The following is a 26289-nucleotide window of genomic DNA, read 5'->3' as shown; positions in this document are numbered from 1 at the left end:
CCAGAGAGGGATTGGCGTGGACCGTGCTAGTGGACCGGTTCTAAGTTACTACTGGTGTTCACCAGAGCCCGCCGCAAAGCGGGATGGTCTTGCTGCGGCGGTAGTAACCAGGTCGTATCCACTAGCAACGGCTCAACCTCTCTGACTGCTGAAGATAGGCGCGGTACAAGGGAGTAGACAAAAGCAAGGTCGGACGTAGCAGAAGGTCGGGGCAGGCAGCAAGGATCGTAGTCAGGGGCAACGGCAGGAGGTCTGGAACACAGGCTAGGAATACACAAGGGAACGCTTTCACTAGGCACAAGGGCAACAAGATCCGGCGAGGGAGTGCAGGGGAAGTGAGGTATACATAGGGAGTGCACAGGTGAAGACACTAATTGGAACCACTGCGCCAATCAGTGGCGCAGTGGCCCTTTAAATCGCAGAGACCCGGTGCGCGCGCGCCCTAGGGAGCGGGGCCGCGCGCGCCGGGACAGGACCGAGGGAGAGCGAGTCAGGTACGGAAGCCGGGGTGCGCATCGCGAGCGGGCGCCACCCGCATCGCGAATCGCATCCCGGCTGGAGGCGGTATCGCAGCGCACCCGGTCAGTGGATCTGACCGGGGCGCTGCCGTAGCGAGGATGTTCCGAGCGCTCCGGGGAGGAGCGGGGACCCGGAGCGCTCGGCGTAACAATATTATAGTTAAGACGTTTGTAGTGATTTTGTTATGTTCAATCTATTATTTGCACCAAATAAAAAATGCAAACAAAAAAAAGATTTTACACCTTCTCAATAGCAACATGAAGTTTCTAAATGGTTTAGCATTTGTCACACTACAACTCCCAGAATGGCATACTGGGGATTGTTTTCTCACATCAGCTGGAAAGCTAAACTGCTATGTTTGTGTGTATTTTTCATAGTGCCTCTACAGGAGAAACAGGGTACTGGAGGATGCAAAAACAGTTCTATGGACATAGAATACATTAGAAATTGAACTACTCACAGAGGAAGAACACTGGAGCCAACAGTAGTAGTGCGATGGCGCCTCCACTCAGGGTTGGTGGGTCAGCCAGTTTTTCAGCACAGACATCACCCCCCAAGCAGTCACACACATACACAGTGATGTTCTCCAAAGATTGAACACCTTGAAGATCATATATTTCCAGATGTATGGTGTGGTTTCCTTGAGGAGCACCTTTTTCCTTCTTAATCTTGAGGATATCATCTGAAACAGAGGTGGGAGACAATTTCCTTAGTCAGAAATTTCTGTGGTTTTCATAAGCCCATTTCTAAGTCACTGAAAAAAATGATAAAAATGTTAAAGAAGCTCTCCAGGGAAAAGGAATACACTGTGTTAAGGGGGTGGAGTAAAAGAACACCAAAGAAAAAGTAGTACTCCACTCTTTTAGGCCCTGCAGTAGGCATAGCAAAATGGTCCTCACATACTATTTACAGGTAAATCCCTGTATATATAGGTGAAGAAAAGGATGGGGAAATGCATTTCACTTTTTTTTATTAACGTCGTGTCCAAACACTAGCTAAAATTTCTATTTTTTCACCCTGTTCACCACTTTCCCCTAACTTTGCAAAAATGATTTGTGAAATAGTTCACCCTGTTTTTGGTGTCTTTTCAGGCTGTGATTACATGATTACATTTTTTTTTAACAGAGATGTTACAAAAAAGGAAAGCCAACAACGTTTCCCAACTCGTATAAAACACATTCATGAATATGAGTGAAAACTAAAAAGAAATTCACTATGAAATTGAAAAAAAAAAAAATGAGGCCTGTATTGCAGATTCTATTCTATAGTGGCAAATGGAGCTGGCCGGTCCACTGCACAACAAACACTAATGGAATCCAACAGACCTCACTGAGTTTTGCTGGATGTTTACGGAACAAAAAATACTGGATGCAACGTTTTTGTTGTCCTGTTTTTAAAAACAGAATTTGCTATGAAGCCTCCAATGCAGTTAACCTGGACTAAGTTAGCCCAGTGATCAGATGATCGCTGTGAGCAAGACTCCTGAAAGACCCAGTGATCAGCTGTTATCAGTGGGGGAAGTGTCTCCAACCAAACATTTCCCCTCTACCAAATCAATGGCTGTCCTAATAATGTATGAATCGCATGGTCCACCAGATAGATGACTTTAAACTCCATGTCATCCAGCTTGCCCAACCCCAAGGAATGGCAGTCACTCAAGTGAACGGTGGGCCATGTCTTATGTGGTTGAACTGAGGCTGCAGAATCAGACCCCCTTCCATTGCCTCTATGAACATAGAAAGGGATGGTGAGGGTAATTCCTATCCATGATGTCCATACTATATGCTCTAATAGGGCATATAGACAGTGTTGTCTTTATGAGACCATCCTTTCTAGTGACATTATATATTTTACAGTTTTAGCCCAAAGGAGGAGCTTCACTTTAGGAATTTTCTTTACTTAACAATTCGTTGTATGCTGTTGACCTTTCTGTTCCTTGTTTTTCAGGAATCTCTACATTTGATGTATAGATGTCCTCTCGGCTTCATTGACATTGGAATGCGGCATGATTTGCAGCTGGTGGTGTCTAACAAACAGTTAAAGAACTTAAATATTACAAAGAAACAACACCAAGAATGTAAGTTCCGGGCTATACACTGACTTCTAAAGTATTAGGCCTCATCATGGTCCTCACTATGGGCTTTGCCTACGGGGAACGACAAGGAACTATTAGGTGTGTCTCATTCTTTTTCTAACCAGCTCTTTTAGTTTGACTGTCCATTCATAATTATGACAGGTCACTTATGGGGTAGTAAAAATACTATGATACAGCAGACAGAACCATAAATCTAGTTTTTGTTATGAAAGTCTTTACGGACAATACCATCTCTTGTGTGAGTAATTTAGCACCCTCCACAGCATAAGACCTCAAGGCTAATTGTTGACATGCTGTACCACAACTTATCCTTTAGCTCATGTGCACAAGGACAAATGAATAACAGGTTACAGTTTACATTGTCAGTCATGGCTGCCCATCATAATCCCCACATATCTACAGATTAATCTTCCAGCAACAATTACTATAAAATAAATGTACTTTATATGGTCTCAAGCTCCTTGTTGGCCTCTTGGTGCTTTCCAAACCATCATCTAGAAGAGCCCTGGACCTGCCTGTACTTGTGGTGTGGTGACATCACCCTAGTGCACACCATATTTGAAGAATACATTTGATATTTGGTGGAATAATTGGCATAGGATCCATGGTGGAAAATGATCCAGCACTGCATGGTGGTCATTTGAAGCTACCATTATAGAGTTCATTGTTACTCTACCTATCCATGTAGATATCTTTTACAGTACAAATAGACCTCCTAAGCTGCAAGGAACCATAAAGACAGCCATTTTTTTCTACACTGACATTTAGATCTATAGATCTGTGGAGGTAAAATTGACCCTTATACCCTCCCAATGTGTTAAAAGGGTTTTACAGAATAAGAAAAAAATGGCAGCTTACTTTCTTAAATTGCAGCTTAGCTCTATTATAGGGGACCTGTGGCCGAATCAGAAATGTCAGTTTTTTAGTATGTGCAGAGAGGTTTGGGTGGGCTGAACACATAACTGTTTAGGGTATGTTGATCAGCACCCTTGTTCCCGAGATATGGGGGGGGGGGTATTTCTATCTGACGGTCTAAGGATCCATCAGATGGGGTGGGCACTTCATTACAATATATGTTGTGTGTCATAGTGCAGGCTATGCAGGGGGGGGATAGCAGGTATAGCCAAACCTCCAAACCATCCGGTGGGGCATTCATGATTTTGGTGTGACAGCCCCCACATGTCTTTCATTTAACTGTAAACGTCCTCTAATGAGGCACCTACAGTTTAAATGTGGTGGATCACAGAGCAAAAGGAAACAAAAGAAGAGGCCATGCTAAGGTAGCTGACGGGAAGAGGAAAGAAGAAAAGAGATAAGCTCCAGGGGTTAAGTAGGGCTGTTGGTAAACTGTGAGTGGCACGTTTATAAGAGGGACAGCACATAGACTGTCACAATATACTTGCCTATACCTGCCACAATATACTTTCATATACTTTTCACAATATACTTGCCACAATATACTTTCCTATACTTTTCATAATATACCTGCCATAATACTTGCCTATACCTGTCACAATATTACCTGTCCAAAATACCTGCCTATACCTAACACAAAATACCTGCCTAAACCTGCTACAATATTCAAGCCACAATACCTTCCTATACCTGCCACAATATACTTACCTATACCTGCTACAATATACCTGCCACAATATACTTGCCTATACCTGCTATAATATACCTTCTTTATACCTACCTAGATAATATGGGGAGGTATCTACTAATGATATCTACTAGCTAATATATGGGACTATCTATTACCTTCCTGCCTAGTCAATAAGGGGGGATTGCCTACCAAGCTATCATGGGGACTACCTACTAAATACATAGCTAACATGAGAGTCTACCTACTACCTAAATAGCCTATATAGGGGTTTACATGCAGAGGGCAGCTATCTGTGGGACTTACCTACATGGGATAGCTATCTCTGGGGGGAAGCTACCTACTTGGGGAATCTATGTGATGGGGAACCTACCTGAAGGGACCTGTCTGCCTACTGGAGTGTGAATAGTATAGGCTTCAATAGGGATGCCGACTCAACGTGGTGCAGGACAGACTCAATGCACAGCCAAAGTAAAATATACAGACTTTTAATCCCAAGATTTTAGGATTAAAAGTCTGTATGTTTTACTTTGGCTGTGAATCGAGTCTGTCCTGCGCCACATTTTTTTTTTCTTTATTAAATTTTTATACACATTACAAAGCTAAATCCACTTTTCCAAAATCCCATTTATATCAATGTCCACCCTGTCCAACCCCCTCTCCCCTAACCCAAATACATTAATCCATTGAGGAGCGAGGGGACCAGAGGTCAGGGAGCATCACTTATTCCATCTTACATTTTATTCACCCCCCTTAGGTTTTCCCCATTACCTTATGATTGTTATTTTCCTTCTCCTTTCCATTTTTTCCTTTTTTTCTTTCCTTCCTCCTTTCCTTTCATTTTTACCTTCCTCTTCTCAACTGTCCTTTCCTTCCTAATTCAAATAAATTAAACATATACCCCTTCTATTTTCCGATTCCTTACATCCTGTCCTCCGAACTCCTTGTTCCCTTACATCATAGTTCTATCATATTTATTCAAAATCGTGCCCACTAAATTAGGGGGTGGGGGGGAAATACTCTCTCTCTTTATCTCCCCCTCCCTCTCCAAAATAGCCTTCTATCCTCCTCATATTGTTATACCATTTAGTACAGCTAGGGCTTTTAGTGGATATCCAGTTTTTAACAATCAGCAAACGTGCGTAGAAAAACATTCTCAAGCAACTTCTTTTTTTTTTACTAGCTATTATGTCTGAATCATCTCCCAAAATTGCCAACATAGGACATAGCTTCATGCATACACCAGTTATCTCTTCGATTTTACCATATGCCTCTCTCCAATATCCAGCAATCTCTGGACAACTCCAAAAGATATGCAGCTGACATGCCTTCTCTACATTACATCTATTGCATTTACTCTCTCTTGTTTCACCTATCTTTTCCAGAAAATATGGTGTATAAATTAAGTGTGCACTATATTAAGGCTGCTTTCACACTACAAAATCAAACGTTCATAGGAAGATCCGTGTGAAAATCAGCTGAAAACAGCAGTAACAAAATTCTATACATCCGTTAGAAAATCCCATTATAGTCTATGGGATTTTCTAATATCCGTATGAATCCATTATAGTCCGTTATTGATAACGGATGTTAGTTTGTTACGGAAGACAGTTACGGAAGAAATAGTTCATGAACTATTTCTTCCGTAACTATCTTCCGTAACAAACTAACGTCCGTCATCAATAACGGACTATAATGGATTCATACGGATATTACAAAAATCCCATAGACTCTAATGGGATTTTCTAAAGGACGTATAGAATTTTGTTACTGCCGTTTTCAGCTGATTTTCACACGGATCTTCCTACGAATGTTTAAAAACAGAGGATTTTGTAGTGTGAAAGAAGCCTAAGTTGCATTATCCTATAATTTAGCTTTGTAGATACCAAATTGATATTTTTCCATACATTATCCCATTTTATTTCTCTACTTTGCACAATTCCTTCCTGCCATTGTTGAGAGCTGTTATGATATAGTTTGTTTTAATTGACCTGATCATAGCTTTATACACACATGAAATTTTACTTTTTTTTATTTTGCCCTTTCATTATTTTGACCACTATCTCAGGGTATGTTGAGTGTATTTTTCCTCCTCTGTTTATAAATTCAAGAAAAGATCCTTTAAGACTTCAATCTTCCAGCCCTCCACCCTCTTTTAGATTTAATTCTAATAACACCTCTTTATTCTGTAGGTCCATGCAATTAAAATGATACCCTACTTATATAGTTCGATTTTGTCGTACTTCTTGAAAAAAATCATAACTACATGCATGAAAATTTAATACGTTTAAAATTGTCCTCTTCTGACCCCTATAACTTTTTATTTTTCCGTGTACGGGGCGGTATGAGGGCTCATTTTTTGTGCCGTGATCTGAAGTTTTTAGTGGTATAATTGAATTGAATTGATTGGACTTTTTGATCGCTTTTTATAAATTTTTTCATGATATAAAAAGTGACCAAAAATATGCTATTTTAGATGTTGGAATTTTTTTGCGGGTATGCCATTGACCGTGCGGTTTAATCAACGATACATTTTTATAATTTGGACATTTCCACATGCAGCGATACCACATGTTCATTTTTATTTACTCGTTTTTTTTATGGGAAAAGGGGGGTGATTCAAACTTTTATTAGGGAAGGGGTTAAATTATTTTTTTTCACTTTTTTTGCAATATTGGGGGCTATAAAACAGCACACACTGATCTTTTACATTGATCATTGTTATCCCATAGGATAACATTGATCAATGATTCTGCCGCTTGACTGCTCAAACCTGGATCTCACGCACTTAGCAGTCATTCGGTGATCTGACACGCAGGAGGATGGTAGGGGGTCCTCCTTGTGTGTTCCAGCTGTTCAGGCGTGCGATTTCGCCGCGGCAGTCCCGAACAGCCGACTGAGCTAGCCGGGAGAACTTTACTTTCACTTTAGACATGGCGATCAACTTTGAACGCTGCGTCTAAAGAGTTAACCGCGATCATTGCCGCGTGCTATTAGCCACGGGTCCCGGTTGTTGTCAGCCGGGCCCAACTCGCTATATAGAAAGGGAGCGGACTCAGGCCATACAGGATGCTCTGAGTTCTTAAGTGGTTAAGGGATGGATCTTGAGATTCTTCCACACAAAGAGATAGGTAGGATCGTACTCACCCAGATCAGATGCCTCTTCTAGGAGATCCTCATGGACGCGGGTAACTAAGACCGGATCCTGGCCAGGGAGAGCAGCGACATTTGGGAGAGTTATCAGACGCCGGCCACGGACCGTATCACACCTTTTGGTGTTTCGTCAGGCCGCTCCCACTCCTTGGAGTGGCCTGACGAAGCACCGAAAAGTGTGATACGGTCCGTGGCCAGCATCTGATAACTCTCTCACATGTCTCTGCTCTCCCTGGCCAGGATCCGGTCTTAGTTACCCACGTCCATGAGGATCTCCTAGAAGAGGCATCTGAGTGCGATCCTACCTATCTCTTTGTGTGGAGCTTTACAATTGCTTTGTCTTAAGGTACGCACCCCCATCCATATCCTCCATTGTGATTGCTCTAGTTCAGACATAGCTTTGTCTATTGTCATAGGATATCATCACACTCTGATTTATAGCAGTGCCGACTTTGTTCCGTTTTTGGTCTTGATCTTGAGATTCTGTTTCCTCCGCTGTCCCAGGTCGCTGGCGTGTGTGTACCCACCCTCTAGGGCACACGCCCGCCGTCTCTCTGTGATTTAAAGGGCCAGTATGCCCTTAATTGGTTACTGCTGCTCGCTGACATTATAAGTGTCAGCACTACCTGTTTTCTCTTGCCGGATCTTTGTGCTCATTAGCCAAGAAAAAGTGCTCCTGTCCCGAATTGCCTTGTTGTATTCTGACCTCCTTGCTTCGTTCCTGATTTTGCTCCTGTGCCGCCTGTCATCACCTTCTGATTTTCCTGACTACGAGTTTGCTTCATCCTTCCAGTGGTATGTGTCACCTCAGCAGCCTGTGTGGACGAGTTGTGCCAGGGGTAGCGACCTGGGTGTAGCCTGCCACAGCAAGTCCATCCTACTTTGCGGCAGGCTTTGGTGAATAGATGGCATTAACCCCTTGTATTCATGACGCCAGGGCATGGTTTAGCCTAAAACCACCCGAAGGTATACCGCTGGATCCTAGTCTAGGCACGGGGCCAATAAAGACACCAACGCAAAGTTACGGACAACAGTAGCTTTACTGTGGGTAGACAGTTGGTAAAGTCTATACAGTTCAGCCAGGGCCCAAGGAGGTGACCAGTGACGCAGATACCTTAAGGACTTGCTGGGACTTGTAGTAGGATTGGACAATTGAATGCAGACCATGCTGACTTGACAGATGACAGAAACTGACTTGACTTGACTCATAAAGCTGTGACTTTAGCTTACTTGACTTGATGGTGGCTGCAGGACTTGACATTGAGGTCTCCAACATTCTTGACACACACACTAGGCACGACTGCACTGGACCTCAGCTTAGCAGAAAAGCTAGCTCCACCCAGGGCTTATATGTGAGAGACTAGCAGGGAGCCCATAGGTCACTCTTGGGATCACCTGGTCACTGGTAGCTCCTGGGCGACAATCACATGACATATGAAATGGTATAACTCGTAAAGCAACATTACATTTGACAACACTTTACATGGCAAAATATATTTACAATGGGGAAACAAGTGCAGGGGGCTTTGGGGACACTAAAGAAGGTTGCCTGACAGGCCAGCAGGAGCACGGGGTAACACCTCCCGTCCTGGGCCACCACAAACTCCCCCTTTTAATTAAAGTCCTCCTCGATGCCCAGTCCTGGAGGGCGGAGGACTGAAGTGGCCACTGAGGCCAAGTGACAGTTCTTGGGGTATTTAAACACAATGTGCTAAGGTCTGGATTACGAAACAAGATAAGGATGAGTCTATGTGGCATGGTGACGGTCCATACATGCTCTTTAAACATATGGGGTTCATTTTGATTTGTAACGGCTTTCTGAAGACACTCAAGACAACAATATACAAATCAATATACATAGATTCACGGATTGGGCTGCCGGAGGCTATCTACCCAATGTTTTGGCTGCTGGGGCCCCTCGGTTCTCAACTCTTCTCCCCAGAACTCAATATACGTTGTTACACTATAAAACAGTGTTTATCAATTCTTTCGCTCTACGTGCATCATCTAGATATCGCGTGAACCCTCTAGCCCATAGAGTACCCTCTACACATGGAAAGGAGTGAAAACATTAGACACATAACTGTATATATTTAGAACTTGTGGACTGGGACGACAAATAATGTTACAGTCCTAACTTAACTATTTGCATATGTGTGGACTACTTTTACCATATGTGAACTGACTATCTGTGGTACATAACTTTACCTTATGAGTTAATCTTTGTACCTGGCAGGAATTTGTCCTTGTGTCGACAGTTGGGACCTACGCAACACCACTTCGGGGGAATCTGGATCTCTTGCGTCTGCGGGAGCCCTTGGAGCCTCTGAAGCTGCAGCTAACTCTTCCTCAACGAATGCAAGAGTGGGTATTGGTCCAGGTCTGGCGGGACACAGAGTTGCTGGTATCTGCACTGGAGAGGCTGGAGACTGAGTTGGTACTCTAGAGACTGGCGTATAGGCCGTAGCCAATGGTGACAAGACAGACTGGTGTGGAGACTAGTGTTGGTTGAACCGGCCCTGGGGTTGGTGAGACACAGAAGATCGTAGGCTGAATTGGAGAAAACATGGGGAAATCCATGGATGAGTGCTTTCCCTGGCCTGGGACATATTCTCTCACAGGTCTGACAGCTGGAGGAGGTGGTGCTGGGACCACTGGTAGTTCTTCTTTCAGACACAACTTGATTCGGTTTCAGTTAACAACCTGTACCCAGACCTTTGTACTTCGTATACATCAGAGTCTGGATAGGGTATGGTCGTCACCATGTACGGTTCTGTCTCCCAAATGGAGTCTAATTTGTGGGTCCTTGGAAACTTCCGCAGCCAGAATTTATCGCCCAACTGAATTGGTTTGGCAGAAGCATGACCGTAATAATCATCCTGTCTTCTTGCTGACAATTTATTTGGCTTCTTGGATTCTTCTCTGGTGGTCAGAGAACCACTCCAGGAAGGCTTGCGGAGAGTTAAATAAAGCTTGGAGCCCAAGTGTTTGGTCTTTAAGCAGCTGTCCATGGTACCCCATCCTCAAGTAGAAAGAGGTGTATCCCGTAGAACAGTGGACTGTGTTATTATAGATCGCCAATAGTTTGGGCAGCAGTCGGGGACACTCTTCTTGTCTTGACACAGAGCCGGCTCGCAACATGTGGATAAAGACTTGGTTGATGCGCTCATAGAGCCTGTTCCCCTGGGGGTGATATGCAGTATTCCGGAGTTTCTGGCAAGCATGGAGTTGACACGGCTCTTGGAAGAGTTGGGCCTCGAAGGCCGTTCCAGGGTCAGACTCTGGACACCCAAGGGTTTGCACCCAATTGGAGTAGAACATCTGGGCCGCTGTCTTGGCTGTAAGATCTTTGACAGGCACAACAACAACCCATTTAGAGTAGTGATCCACCATGGTAAGAGCATAAGTGTAGCCGTACCAGGTAGGAGACAACGTGACATGGTCTAGCGCGACCAACTGGTTAGGCCTTTCACTCCGGAAGGAATGGAGGGGTACTCTTGCGTCCTTGCGCACGTTCTTGGTGACATCACAAACAGCACATTCAATACACCATTTCCCAATGTCGCTCTGCATTCCGATCCAAAAGAATCTTCGTCTGACAGTAGCTTTGGTCTTATGGACTCCAAAGTGTCCCAACTGATTATGGTATGTGTTGAAGACCATCGCAACGTCTCTTCGGGGACCCAGAATCTGATGAAGTCGATCACCAGAAACCGGATCCAAAGAATTTTTACATAACAGCCCTTTGTGCACAAACAATCGCTTCCTCTGTCGCCACACTGGGCCCGGCGTAGACGGGTTGGTACTTTTTAAAATTTTCACAAGACCTGGCTGGAAGTAGCAGCAGTAAGGCTGAGGCTGGAATAGACTAATAATAGACAGCGGACATCAAGAGATTTAAAAATTTAGTTTTTTTAAATTTTGCACTACATGCAGTGTACTGCACACAGACAACTGCATGGAGTGGCCCACCCTCAATTCAGAGGATTCCATTCTAATATCCGTTCACATAATTTCACATATTCTTCCAATATACAGTATGCTCTATTCTTACCACATCCCCTTGTTATTATTAATTCCCCCCCACCCCCCCACCCCCCCGCATGCTGAATCTGTGCATAATACAACCAATCCTCCCCTCCTAATCCATATACTGTAAATATTTAAAGTGTTGCAACATGTGCACCTTCCCATTATCAAACATCTGTCCTATTCTACACCCCCCCTTTCTTTTCCAAAAATGTTGATCACACATTAATAATTCTGTTAAATTCCTATTATTCCACAAAGGTGTGAATTCCATACTCTCTATTAGGTGACACCTTTTTTTTTTAAACTCCTTCCAAGTTTTATCAAATTTTATCAATTGTGAATTTACATTCCTCTTGTGATCCCCTAGTGCCCCCATCTCTAATAATTCAAATGCATTATAAATTTAGTTTTCTTTAACTAATCTATCTAGGTACTCAGACTCCCTCCAGTTTACCAGTCTTGCTAATTGTATGGCCATAAAATATAATTTCAGGTTGGGCAAAGCAATCCCTCCTTTTCCCCACGTTGCTGTAAAGTTACTGTATTTCAACCTAACCAGCTTTCTGCTCCATAACAGTCTTCCCAATATTGCTTCCAACTTACTATACCAGGTGTTTCCTATCCAGATTGGAGCTGCGATAAAGAAATAAAGGATTTGAGGTATAGCATTCACTTTTGCCACTCGCTCTGACATTACAAAAGGCATTTTTATCCAAATTTTTATCCTGTTAGTTAAATTTGTTATGAAAGGTCAAATATTTTTCATAAAATGCTCCACTCCGGCCGATATTTTAACCCAAGTAGTAAGTAAAGCACTCGGATTTCCCCAAAATCTTCAATCTTCCTTCCATCCTGTGCAACTCCTCTTCCAAAGGAAGCAGAGTAGACTTGCTCCAGTTTATTTCAAGCCCTGAGACAGAAGAATATTTTTTGAACATCTCCATGAGCTGAGGGATTTTTTCCTTAGGCTGAGTGACAAACAAGAGTATATTATAAGTCTGCATATAATAGAATCTTATTGCTTCCTCCCTTGCTCCCATATCCCTCGAATAAATTGTTCTCACGAATCCATACTGCTAGCGGCTCAATATATAAAGTGAATAATAATGGCGAGAAGGGGCACCCCTGCCTAGTCCCCCTGCTTAATTTAAACCTCCCGGAGGGAATACCATCCATCACAACACTTCCGGGTTATTATACCGTAATTGAACATAACGCACAAATCTGAAGCCCAGCCCAAATTTACCCAGAACCTTCCACAGATATCCCCACTCTACCCTGTCGTATGCCTTCATAGCATCAAGTGACAGGATAGAGCGGGGACCAGTGCCCTTACATTAAATAGATTCAAATACCTGTTGAATGTTGTCATTAGTGATGAGCGAATCAAAGCTGAGGAACCCGAATTTGTTACAAATTTCATTAAATATTAGATTTGCAATGAATGTGAATATTGCCGTGATTTTATAGCGTGAATCGCTTCATTAAACTCCATTTACTGCGGTCCAGGCTCCAAGGCATCTAAAATGGCGGATCCACATGGGGCAAGGAACGCTGGGAAGGCGGGAAGGGAAGTAGGCGAGATGAGTCTGAATCACCTGAATCACCAGCCTATCAGCAGCCAGTCACCCCTGTGATGTCACAGCCCTACATATTTGGCAGCCATTTTGCGGCTCGTCATATCATTCATTACAATGCAGACAGATAGGACGGACATCACTGTGTGTGTGTGTGTGTTACACAGAAAAGATTATTCCAGAAGTGTTTCACATCCTAGTCATATCAGCGTTCTGGTGGAGATAGAACAGTGTTTTTTTCACTGAAAAGGATTTTTTACTGCAGCCATTAACCTCCCAGTTACTTTCTTCAGCATTGTATTACACAGAGTGGCAGATAGCTGTGTGTTGGCTCATACATTTCAACAAGCTGCCTCAACTTCACAAACCTTAGCAGAGGAGGCAGGAATAATTTTTCAGTACAATTCTGTGTCTTTGTTCCACAACAAATCATCTGCTGGTTATACTTGTCAGTAGACGGTATAGTACCCAGAAGTCCATTCAAAATTGTCTTTGACATAGTGAAATTTTGTGTTTAGTACACAGCTTTTTTAGCGCTGCAGCAGTGGAGTGTTCTGCTGGTGTTGTGCAAAATAACATTTTATTTAAGCGTACTGTACCCCATTTTTCTACCTGTTAATCTGTCAAGGGCCTACATACTGTGAAAAGACAGCCAAAAGTAATCACCAGCTGGTGTTTTACTCCAATATGTTTATTATGCGTACTGTAGCGCATTTTTATGCCCTCATAAGTGCATACCACGTAACTACCTCTAAGTAGTGTACTATTTTAAACCTGTTAATCTGTCAAGGGCCTAGATACTGTGAAAGTTCAGGCAAAATTAATCACTGGCTGGTGTTTTACTAAAATACATTTTTGAAGCATTTAGAGATGAGCGAACTTTTCAAAAATTCGATTCGGCCGATTCGCCAAATTTTCTGATAAAGTTTGTTTCAATCCGAATTTTTTCGCGGCGAATCTATATTTAAAAAAAGGCTATTTCTAGCCTACATACAGCCTCTATAGGGGCATAGAACACTTTGCTGTGTTCTAAAACGCATATGGAGTGTGCTGGGTTAGTGAAATAATACTGTTATTCAGAATAACATGCAGATTACCGGCATCGCTTTTAGAATCACTGCCGCACAGCAGCACAATTACAGAGCCTGGGGGTGGCATCAGTGTCAGGAGACCATATAGTGACTGAATGACACAGCGTGAAGGTGTTGGCAGCATGAGGAGACCATATAGTGGCTGAATGGCACAGCGTGGAGGTGTTGGCAGCATGAGGACACCATATAGTGGCTGAATGACACAGCGTGGAGGAGTTGGCAGCATGAGGAGACCATATAGTGGCTGAATGGCACAGCGTGGAGGAGTTGGCAGCATGAGGACACCATATAGTGGCTGAATGACACAGCATGGACATGTTGTCAGCATAAGGAGACCATTTAGTGGCTGAATGACACAGCAGGGAGGTGTTGGCTGCATGAGGAGACCATATAGTGGATGAATGGCACAGCCCTGAGTTGCCAGCAGCATGAGTAGGCACTAGGCCTTCACAATCCCTAAGATTAAAAGATGAATTAAGAAATTTAAACCGAAGATTTTGGATAGCGGGTGCTACCAATGAGAAAATGTGAAATTCCCAGGCCCAACAGCGGCATCAGTAACCCATATATTGCCTGAATGACACATCCTGGAGTTGGCTGATGCACGAGTACACACCAGGGCTTCCCAATCCCCCCCAAAAAACACCCCAATTTTAGAAATTTTTGGAAACGATTTTGGATAGCGGGTGCTACCTATGAGAAAATTTGAAATTACCAGACCCAGGCCCCACAGCGGCATCAGTAACCCATATATTGCCTGAATGACACAGCCTGGAGTTGGCTGATGCATGAGTACACACCAGGACTTCACAATCCCCCCCATAAATCACCACAATTTTAGAAATTTTTTTAAAAGATTTTGGATAGCGGGTGCTACCTATGAGAAAATTTTAAATTACCAGACCCAGGCCCAGCAGCACCATCATTTTTTTATTTGAAAATTAAAACAAACTTTGAGTGTCCCGGACCCCATCGTGTGGGTACTAAGGACCAAATCCAACAAGCCCCCACAGCAACATCAGTAAAGCATATTGTCACGATGCCGGCTGGCAGGTAGTGGATCCTCTGTGCCAGAGAGGGATTGGCGTGGACCGTGCTAGTGGATCGGTTCTAAGTCACTACTGGTTTTCACCAGAGCCCGCCGCAAAGCGGGATGGTCTTGCTGCGGCGGTAGTGACCAGGTCGTATCCACTAGCAACGGCTCACCTCTCTGGCTGCTGAAGATAGGCGCGGTACAAGGGAGTAGACAGAAGCAAGGTCGGACGTAGCAGAAGGTCGGGGCAGGCAGCAAGGATCGTAGTCAGGGGCAACGGCAGGAGGTCTGGAACACAGGCTAGGAACACACAAGGAAACGCTTTCACTGGCACGATGGCAACAAGATCCGGCAAGGAAGTGCAGGGGAAGTGAGGTGATATAGGGAAGTGCACAGGTGAAGACACTAATTGAAATCACTGCGCCAATCAGCGGCGCAGTGGCCCTTTAAATCGCAAAGACCCGGCGCGCGCGCGCCCTAGGGAGCGGGGCCGCGCGCGCCGGGACAGGACCGAGGGAGAGCGAGTCAGGTACGGGAGCCGGGGTGCGCATCGCGAGCGGGCGCTACCCGCATCGCGAATCGCATCCCGGCTGGAAGCGGAATCGCAGCGCCCCGGGTCAGTGGATCTGACCGGAGCGCTGCAGCGGGGAGAGTGTAGCGAGCGCTCCGGGGAGGAGCGGGGACCCGGAGCGCTCGGCGTAACAGTACCCCCCCCCTTGGGTCTCCCCCTCTTCTTAGAGCCTGAGAACCTGAGGAGCAGACTTTTGTCTAGGATGTTGTCCTCAGGTTCCCAGGATCTCTCTTCAGGACCACAACCCTCCCAGTCCACTAAAAAAAAAGTTTTCCCTCTGACCTTTTTAGAAGCTAAGATCTCTTTGACAGAGAAGATGTCCGAGGAGCCGGAAACAGGAGTGGGAGGAACAGATTTGGGAGAAAAACGGTTGAGGATGAGTGGTTTAAGAAGAGAAACGTGAAAGGCATTAGGGATACGAAGAGAAGGAGGAAGAAGAAGTTTGTAAGAGACAGGATTAATTTGACACAAAATTTTGAAAGGACCAAGATAGCGTGGTCCCAACTTGTAGCTAGGGACACGGAAGCGGACATATTTAGCGGAGAGCCATACCTTGTCTCCAGGGGAAAAAACGGGAGGAGCTCTTCTTTTCTTATCCGCGAACTTCTTCATGCGTGATGAAGCCTGTAAGAGAGAATTTTGGGTCTCTCTCCATATGATGGAAAGGTCACGAGAAATTTCATCCACAGCGGGCAGACCAGAGGGCAAGGGGGTAGGGAGGGGGGGAAGAGGGTGACGGCCGTACACCACGAAAAATGGGGATTTGGAGGAAGATTCAGAGACTCTGAAGTTATACGAGAATTCGGCCCATGGAAGGAGATCTGCCCAGTCATCCTGGCGGGAGGAAACAAAATGTCGCAAATAATCACCCAAGACCTGGTTAATTCTTTCTACTTGTCCATTGGACTGGGGATGATATGCAGAAGAAAAATTTAATTTAATCTTGAGTTGTTTACAGAGAGCCCTCCAGAATTTAGACACGAATTGGACGCCTCTATCCGAGACGATCTGCGTAGGCAACCCGTGAAGACGAAAAATGTGTACAAAAAATTGTTTAGCCAACTGAGGCGCTGAAGGAAGACCAGGAAGAGGGATGAAATGTGCCATTTTGGAGAATCGATCAACGACCACCCAAATAACAGTGTTGCCACGGGAAGGGGGTAAATCAGTAATAAAATCCATACCAATCAGAGACCAAGGCTGTTCGGGGACAGGCAGGGGATGAAGAAAACCAGCGGGCTTCTGGCGAGGAGTCTTATCCCGGGCACAGATAGTGCAGGCTCGCACAAAGTCCACAACATCCGTCTCCAGAGTCGGCCACCAATAGAAGCGGGAGATGAGTTGCACAGATTTCTTGATGCCCACATGACCTGCGAGATGGGAGGAGTGACCCCATTTGAGGATTCCGAGGCGTTGGCGTGGAGAAACAAAGGTCTTTCCTGGAGGAGTTTGCCTGATGGAGGCTGGAGAAGTGGAGATCAGGCAGTCAGGTGGAATGATGTGTTGCGGAGAGAGTTCAACTTCTGAGGCATCCGAGGAACGAGAGAGAGCATCGGCCCTAATGTTCTTATCGGCAGGACGAAAGTGAATCTCAAAATTAAATCGGGCAAAGAACAGAGACCACCGGGCCTGGCGAGGATTCAGCCGTTGGGCAGACTGGAGGTAGGAGAGGTTCTTGTGGTCGGTGTAAATAATAACTGGAAATCTTGATCCCTCCAGCAGATGCCTCCATTCCTCAAGTGCTAATTTAATGGCTAGAAGCTCTCGATCCCCGATGGAGTAGTTCCTCTCCGCCGGAGAGAAGGTCCTAGAAAAAAAACCACAAGTGACAGCATGCCCGGAAGAATTTTTTTGTAGAAGAACAGCTCCAGCTCCCACCGAGGAGGCATCAACCTCCAATAGGAAGGGTTTGGAAGGGTCAGGTCTGGAGAGCACGGGAGCCGAAGAAAAGGCAGACTTGAGTCGTTTAAAGGCGTCTTCCGCTTGAGGAGGCCAAGACTTGGGATCGGCATTTTTTTTGGTTAAAGCCACGATAGGAGCCACAACGGTAGAAAAATGTGGAATAAATTGCCTGTAATAATTGGCGAACCCCAAAAAGCGTTGGATAGCACGGAGTCCGGAGGGGCGTGGCCAATCTAAGACGGCAGAGAGTTTGTCTGGATCCATTTGTAGTCCCTGGCCAGAGACCAAATATCCTAGAAAAGGAAGAGATTGGCATTCAAACAGACATTTCTCAATTTTGGCATAGAGTTGATTGTCACGAAGTCTCTGAAGAACCATACGGACATGCTGGCGGTGTTCTTCTAGATTGGCAGAAAAAATTAGGATATCGTCCAGATATACAACAACACAGGAGTATAACAGATCACGAAAAATTTCATTAACAAAGTCTTGGAAGACAGCAGGGGCGTTGCACAGGCCAAAGGGCATGACCAGATACTCAAAGTGTCCATCTCTGGTGTTAAATGCCGTTTTCCACTCATCCCCCTCTCTGATGCGGATGAGGTTATAGGCACCTCTTAAGTCCAGTTTAGTAAAGATGTGGGCACCTTGGAGGCGATCAAAGAGTTCAGAGATGAGGGGTAGGGGGTAGCGGTTCTTAACCGTGATTTTATTAAGACCGCGGTAGTCAATGCAAGGACGTAGGGAGCCATCTTTTTTGGACACAAAGAAAAATCCGGCTCCGGCAGGAGAGGAGGATTTACAGATAAAGCCCTTTTTTAAATTTTCCTGGACGTATTCAGACATGGCAAGAGTCTCTGGGGCAGAGAGAGGATAAATTCTGCCCCGGGGTGGAGTAGTGCCCGGGAGGAGGTCGATAGGACAATCATAAGGCCTGTGAGGAGGTAGAGTCTCAGCTTGTTTTTTGCAGAAAACATCCGCGAAGTCCATATAGGCCTTAGGGAGACCGGTTACTGGAGGAACCACAGAGTCACGGCAAGGGTTACTGGGAACCGGTTTTAGACAGTCCTTGGAACAAGAGGGCCCCCAACTCTTGATCTCCCCAGTGGACCAATCCAGGGTTGGGGAATGAAGTTGAAGCCAGGGAAGTCCAAGGAGAATTTCCGAGGTGCAATTGGGGAGGACCAAAAGTTCAATCCTCTCGTGATGAGATCCGATGCTCATTAGAAGGGGCTCTGTGCGGAAACGTATGGTACAGTCCAATCTTTCATTGTTTACACAATTGATGTAAAGGGGTCTGGCGAGACTGGTCACTGGGATGTTGAACCTGTTGACGAGAGAGGCCAAAATAAAATTTCCTGCAGATCCAGAGTCCAAGAAGGCCACAGTAGAGAAGGAGAAGGCAGAGGCCGACATTCGCACAGGCACAGTAAGACGTGGAGAAGCAGAGTAGACATCAAGGACTGTCTCACCTTTGTGCGGAGTCAGCGTACGTCTTTCCAGGCGGGGAGGACGGATAGGACAATCCCTCAGGAAGTGTTCGGTACTAGCACAGTACAGGCAGAGGTTCTCCAAGCGGCGTCGTGTCCTCTCTTGAGGTGTCAGGCGAGACCGGTCGACCTGCATAGCCTCCACGGCGGGAGGCACAGGAACGGATTGCAGGGGACCAGAGGAGAGAGGAGCCGAGGAGAAGAAACGCCTCGTGCGAACAGAGTCCATATCTTGGCGGAGCTCCTGACGCCTTTCGGAAAAACGCATGTCAATGCGAGTGGCTAGGTGAATGAGTTCATGTAGATTAGCAGGAATTTCTCGTGCGGCCAGAACATCTTTAATGTTGCTGGATAGGCCTTTTTTAAAGGTCGCGCAGAGGGCCTCATTATTCCAGGATAATTCTGAAGCAAGAGTACGAAATTGTACGGCATACTCGCCAACGGAAGAATTACCCTGGACCAGGTTCAACAGGGCAGTCTCAGCAGAAGAGGCTCGGGCAGGTTCCTCAAAGACACTTCGGATTTCCGAGAAGAAGGAGTGTACAGAGGCAGTGACGGGGTCATTGCGGTCCCAGAGCGGTGTGGCCCAAGACAGGGCTTTTCCAGACAGAAGGCTGACTACGAAAGCCACCTTAGACCTTTCAGTGGGAAACAGGTCCGACATCATCTCCAGATGCAGGGAACATTGGGAAAGAAAGCCACGGCAAAACTTAGAGTCCCCATCAAATTTATCCGGGAAGGATAGGCGTAGACCAGGAGCGGCCACTCGCTGCGGAGGAGGAGCAGGAGCTGGCGGAGGAGATGACTGCTGAAGCTGTGGTAGTAACTGCTGTAGCATAACGGTCAGTTGAGACAGCTGTTGGCCTTGTTGCGCTATCTGTTGTGACTGCTGGGCGACCACCGTGGTAAGGTCAGCGACAACTGGCAGAGGAACTTCAGCGGGATCCATGGCCGGATCTACTGTCACGATGCCGGCTGGCAGGTAGTGGATCCTCTGTGCCAGAGAGGGATTGGCGTGGACCGTGCTAGTGGATCGGTTCTAAGTCACTACTGGTTTTCACCAGAGCCCGCCGCAAAGCGGGATGGTCTTGCTGCGGCGGTAGTGACCAGGTCGTATCCACTAGCAACGGCTCACCTCTCTGGCTGCTGAAGATAGGCGCGGTACAAGGGAGTAGACAGAAGCAAGGTCGGACGTAGCAGAAGGTCGGGGCAGGCAGCAAGGATCGTAGTCAGGGGCAACGGCAGGAGGTCTGGAACACAGGCTAGGAACACACAAGGAAACGCTTTCACTGGCACGATGGCAACAAGATCCGGCAAGGAAGTGCAGGGGAAGTGAGGTGATATAGGGAAGTGCACAGGTGAAGACACTAATTGAAATCACTGCGCCAATCAGCGGCGCAGTGGCCCTTTAAATCGCAAAGACCCGGCGCGCGCGCGCCCTAGGGAGCGGGGCCGCGCGCGCCGGGACAGGACCGAGGGAGAGCGAGTCAGGTACGGGAGCCGGGGTGCGCATCGCGAGCGGGCGCTACCCGCATCGCGAATCGCATCCCGGCTGGAAGCGGAATCGCAGCGCCCCGGGTCAGTGGATCTGACCGGAGCGCTGCAGCGGGGAGAGTGTAGCGAGCGCTCCGGGGAGGAGCGGGGACCCGGAGCGCTCGGCGTAACACATATATTACCTGAATGACACAGCCTGTAGTTGGCTGATGAACGAGTACACACCAGGGCTTCACAATCCCCCTAAAAAATCACCACAATCTTAGACATTTTTGAAAAAGATTTTGGATAGTGGGTGCTACCTATGAGAAAATTTGAAATTCCCAGACCCAGGCCCCACAGCGGCATCAGTAACCCATTTATTGCCTGAATGACACAGCCTGGAGTTGGCTGATGCAAGAGTACACACCAGGGCTTCACAATCCCCCCCCCCAAAAAACGCCCCAATTTTAGAAATTTTTGAAAAAGATTTTGGATAGCGGGAGCTACCTATGAGAAATTTTTAATTACCAGACCCAGGCCCCACAGCGGCATCAGTAACCCATATATTGCCTGAATGACACAGCCTGGAGTTGGCTGATGCACGAGTTCACACAAGGGCTTCACAATCCCCCCCAAAAAACACCACATTTTTGAAATGTTTTTAATAGATTTTGGATAGCGGGTGCTACCCATGAGAAAATTTCTAATTCCCAGACCCAGGCCCAGTAGCACCATCATTTTTTTATTTAAAACAACCTTTGCGTGTCCTGAACCCTAGCATGTGGGTACGAAGGACCAAATCCAACAAGCCCCCACAGGGCTCATGTGGCCGTGAGATTTAGGTGCAACGTCTCCATTGCCCTGACCGGCCATTGTTTCCAAGACTTCTCGCCAAGGCAAACCATGTGAAGAACAACGTGACACCACCGTGACCTGCACACATGGTATGCTGAAGGGCCACTGAGACTTGTCCAGGCAGTGGAGGCTTAAGACACAGTGGAGGATGTGGAGGAGGAGTAGCACTCTGTCGCAGGACCAACGGGCTGACAGAGTGTAGCAGGAAGCAGCATTGAGTACAAACCAGGGCTTCAGAATCCCAAAGAAAAAACAAACATTTTTTAAATAATTTTAAAGAATATTTAGGACAGCGGTTCCTACCTATATATTGCCTGAATGACCCAGCCTGGAGTTGGCTGATGCATGAGTACACACTAGGGCTTCATAATCCCTCCCAAAAAATACAACAATTGTAGAAATTTAGGAAGAAGACTTTTGGATAGCGGGTGCTACCTATGAGAAAATTTGAAATTACCAGACCCAGGCGCAACAGCGCCATCAGTAAACCATATATTGCCTGAATGACACAGGCTGGAGTTGGCTGATGCATGAATACGCACCAAAGCTTCACAATCCCTAATAAAAAAGACAAACATTTTTGACGAAAAATGTTAACGAAAATTTAGGACAGCGAGTGCTCTCTATATATTACCAGAATGACGCAGCCTGGAGTTGGCTGCAGCATGAGGAGACCCCCACCGTGTGTGTACAAAGGACCTAATCTCACAAGCACCCACAGGGCTCATGTGGCCGTAAGATGTAGGCGCAACGTCTCGATAGCTCTGACCGGCCATTTTTGGTTTTTGTACCTTTCTTTAAGAACAAGCGCATATCCAAGAGTCCAGAACACTCTATAATGCAGGACAGTGGACCACCAAAAGACATTCTTCTATAAAATATTTTTTTATAAAAAAAAGAAGCAGAGTTCATTCCTCTGCATATTTTTTTTTTAAATTTTACTTAAAAAATCACACGCAACAATCGTTCAAATGTGTAATGGTTATTATTGTGGAAAATTCAAGTTTATTACTGTGATAATTATCAGAAAATTTGAAAAAAACACTACCCAAGAGTGTTTAATAACCCCATACATTGCACCATAAATGTTGAAATTTTAATTAAGCATGTATGTATGTTTTTCAAAAATCCTAAAATTAAAGGCCCAAGCCCAGAAGCATCATGAAGTCAAGTAGTTCCTGAAAGACACAGGAGCAGTCAGGAGTAGGCATCAGCAGTACCCAAGAGGCTTTAATAACCCCTTAAATTGCACGATCACTCGCGAGATCGAGCAATAACAGGTGTGTTATGCTCTCAGATGTCTGGGGCTGCACATGCGCTACACTGAACGGACCAGCGTGTGTCTATCTTTCACCGACAGGTGCGGGTAACACGGTGAACCCCGTTCGCGATAGGGATCAGGGATTGCAATTATTTGCCAGGAAAGAAGAATCACAACTAATCGCCGGTCATAAGCTCAGGTTCATTAAGTCCCTGCCCTTTGTACACACCGCATGTCTCTACTACCGATTGGATGGTTTAGTGAGGTCCTCGGATCGGCATCGACAGGGTAGGAGAAGGCCCTAGCAGAGCGCCGAGAATTTAAAGATCATAGTTGAAATTTGCATTAAGCATGTATTAGCTAATGCTAAACTTCCAAAAATTGAAGGCCCAAGGCCTGAGGCATCAGGGAGGCAATTATTTCCTGAAAGACACAGAATGAGTCAGGAGCAGTCAGGAGCAGTGCCCAAGAGGGTTTCATAACCAACCCCTTACATTTAAAGATCAATGTTGAAATTTGCATTAAGCATGTATTTAGCTACTGCAAAACATCCAAAAAAGGAAGGCCCAAGGCCTGAGGCATCGTGGAGGCATCGTGGTGACAGGAGCAGTCATTCGCAGTACCCAAGAGGATTTCATAACCTTCCCCTTACATTTAAAGATGAATGTTGAAATTTGCATTAAGCATGTATTTAGCTACTGCTAAACATCCAAAAATTGAAGGCCTGAGGGCAGGGAGGCAAGTAGTTCCTGAAAGACACAGAAGGAGTATGGAGCGGGCATTCGCAGTACCCAAGAGGGTTTCATAACCCCTTACATTTAAAGATGAATGTTGACATTTGCATTAAGCATATATTTAGCTACTGCTAAACATCCAAAAATGAAAGGCCCAAGGCCAGAAGCATCAGTGAGGCAAGTAGTTCCTGAAAGACACAGGATGAGCCAGGAGCAGGCAATTGCAGTACCAAAGAGGGTTTCATAACCCTAATTGATAACCCAAGAGGGTTTCATAACCAACCATAATTGGGAAATGTTGGTGTAGCAGCATGGTCAATCTACTCTGAGGCATCTGGCATTGGTGGCTTGAAATCCTGGCTGATCCATCCCTGATTCATCTTGACAAACGTCAGTCTCTCCACATTTTTAGTGGACAGACGAGTTAGCCTTGGGGTGACTATGGCCCCGGCCGCACTAAACACCTGCTCTGATGGCACACTACTGGCCGGGCAGGACAGCTTTTCCAGGGCAAACTCTGCTAGTTGTGGCCATAAATCAAGTTTGGCTGCCCAGAAGTGCAGCGGATCTTCAATGGTTGTTGGCATGGCCATGTCAAGGTATGCCACCACCTGCTGGTTCAGGTCCTGCTCCATGTCTACCTGCTGCTGATGAGTTGCTTCACTATGCGGGTGAAGAAAGCTACTCATCAGCGACTGTAGACTCAGGCTGCTGCTGATGGAGCTGGTACTGCTCCTGCCACCCCTCCCCTCCCCAGCAGCCATGGCAGTGGAAGGTGAGCGCAGAGGGCCCCCCGAGTCAGACCTGCGAGTGGATTGACCATGTGGCCGATAGGCATCAGCCAACTGACTACGTAGAATCTCTCTGTAGTAGGTCAGTTTGTCCTCCCTCTCAGTGGGTGTAATAAGGTGGAGATCCAGAAGTCATCCCGATGACGAATTTTGACAATTCGGGGGTCACTATGCAAGCAACTGAGCATGCATCATGCCATTTGTGCCAGTGACTCGGAGGGACTACCTGCCTCCATCTCCACTGCATACTGCCACGGTGTGTCTGGGTCCTCTGTCTCAACTTCCTCATAACCCTCCAGCTCCTCTGGCTGCTCCTGCTCCTCCTCTCCTGTCCAAAGACTAGAAACACCGGCCATCTCATCCAACCTAAACTGTGCTCCGCTCTGCCCTTCATCATCCTCCTCCTTCAGTTCAGCCCCCACAGGGCTCATGTAGCCTTGAGATGTAGGAGCAATGTCTCCATTGCCGTGACCAGCCATGGTTTCAATCATTTGTTGTAGGAAATATAGGAGTGGAATTACGTCGTTCATGGCGTAATCCAGGCGACTCACAAATAATGTGTCTTCCTCAAAGGGCCTCAGCAAACAGTAGGTGTCACATATGAGCTGCCACTGGTTCACATTGAAGTTACACAGGGGAGTACTCCTATCTGCTTGGATCATCAAGAAATCGTTGATGGCTTTTCTTTGTTCGTATAGTCTGTCCAACAAATGGAGGGTGGAATTCCAACGTGTGGCAACATCACAAATAAGACTCTGTTGTGGGATACCGTTCTGACGCTGCAGCTCAAGGAAGGTGTGCTTGGCGGTGTACGAGTGGCTGAAGTGCATGCACAGTTTCCTTGCCATTTTCAGGAGGTTTTGCAAATGGGGTGAAGACTTGAGGAAGTGCTTGACAACCAGATTCTACACCTGTGCCATGCAGGGCGCATGTTTCACACTTCCTTGTCACAGCGTGGACCCAATGTTCTTCCCGTTGTCAGTCACCATGGTTCCCATTTCCAGATTTCGTGGAGTAAGCCATACTCGGATTCCTTTATGAATGAACTTTAGCAGTTCCTCCCCTGTGTGACTCCGTTCGCCAAGGCAAACCATGTGAAGAACAGCTTGACACCGCCGTGCCCTACACACATGGTACGATGAAGGGCCACCGAGATTTGGACGTGCAGTGGAGGCTGAGGACACGGTGGAGGATGAGGAGGCGGCGTCACACGCTGTAACAGGACAAACTGCCTGGGAGCGAGAGCGTGGAGGAGGAAGCGGTGTGACCTGTCCAAGTTGCTGTTGTGGCTGTGCAGGAACCACATTTACCCAGTGGGCCGTAAAAGACAAGTATTATCCGTAGTTACAGCTCCACACGCCGGCGCTGCCGTGCACTTTTGAACACACCGACAGGCTCAAGGACTGGCCCACCTTCTCTTGTACAAACTTATGCAGGGCTGGTACTGCCTTCTTCGCAAAGAAATGAAGGCTTGGGACTCTCCACCTCGGCTAGGCACAAGCCATCAATTCTCTGAAAGGTGCAGAGTCCACCACTTGAAAAGGGAGGGACTGCAACACCAGTAACTTGGACATGAGCACATTCAACTTCTGCGCCGTTGGATGAGTGGGCGCATACTGTTGTCTCTTGGACATGGCTTCGCCGATGGATTGTTGGCAGAATGGCTGACTAAAAGCGGGAGAAGCAGGAGCGACAGAAGGAGGGTTTGACACGCAGCTCCCTTCGGCTGAGGTGGTGGAGCCTTGGCTGGATGAAGGAGGGAGTGGATGGCCACTGGGTGATGCAGCAGGCTGGACCACTACATCGGAGCCATGGTTCTCCCAGGCCGATTTATGGTGGCTAAGCATGTGTTGACGCAGGGCCGTGGTGCCGACATTGGGAACCTGGCCACGCTTCACCTTCTGCCGACAGATCTTGCATGTGGCTACGTGAACCTCCTCCGGATGCCTTATGAAAAACTTCCACACCGCCGAGTAGCTGATTTTCCCACCCGCAGTCCGCACTAATTGCCTGCCTCTGGTGCCATCTCCAGGAACCCACTACCTCCCGGAAAGGTGGGCTGCTGCGAAGCAGGTGGTCTCCCCCGGGCATGTTTGGCTCCTGAAT

At 46.4% G+C, this 26289-nt stretch overlaps 1 protein-coding gene across 1 annotated transcript in view; it reads right to left on the bottom strand.

Annotated features, from left to right (window-relative positions):
• Window positions 1-26289, bottom strand: part of LOC130296235 (cadherin-like protein 26) — a 173329-nt gene that overhangs the window by 19170 nt on the left and 127870 nt on the right. Inside the window, exon 13 of the mRNA XM_056547570.1 lies at window positions 980-1201. Within this exon, the coding sequence (XP_056403545.1) occupies window positions 980-1201 (222 nt within the window). The remainder of the gene's footprint in view (window positions 1-979; window positions 1202-26289) is intronic.

The sequence above is a fragment of the Hyla sarda genome, chromosome 12, assembly GCF_029499605.1.
Source record: "Hyla sarda isolate aHylSar1 chromosome 12, aHylSar1.hap1, whole genome shotgun sequence".
Classification (NCBI taxonomy): Eukaryota; Metazoa; Chordata; class Amphibia; order Anura; family Hylidae; genus Hyla; species Hyla sarda.
Note: the sequence above shows the minus strand (reverse complement) of the source record. Positions and strands in the feature narration are given on the sequence as shown.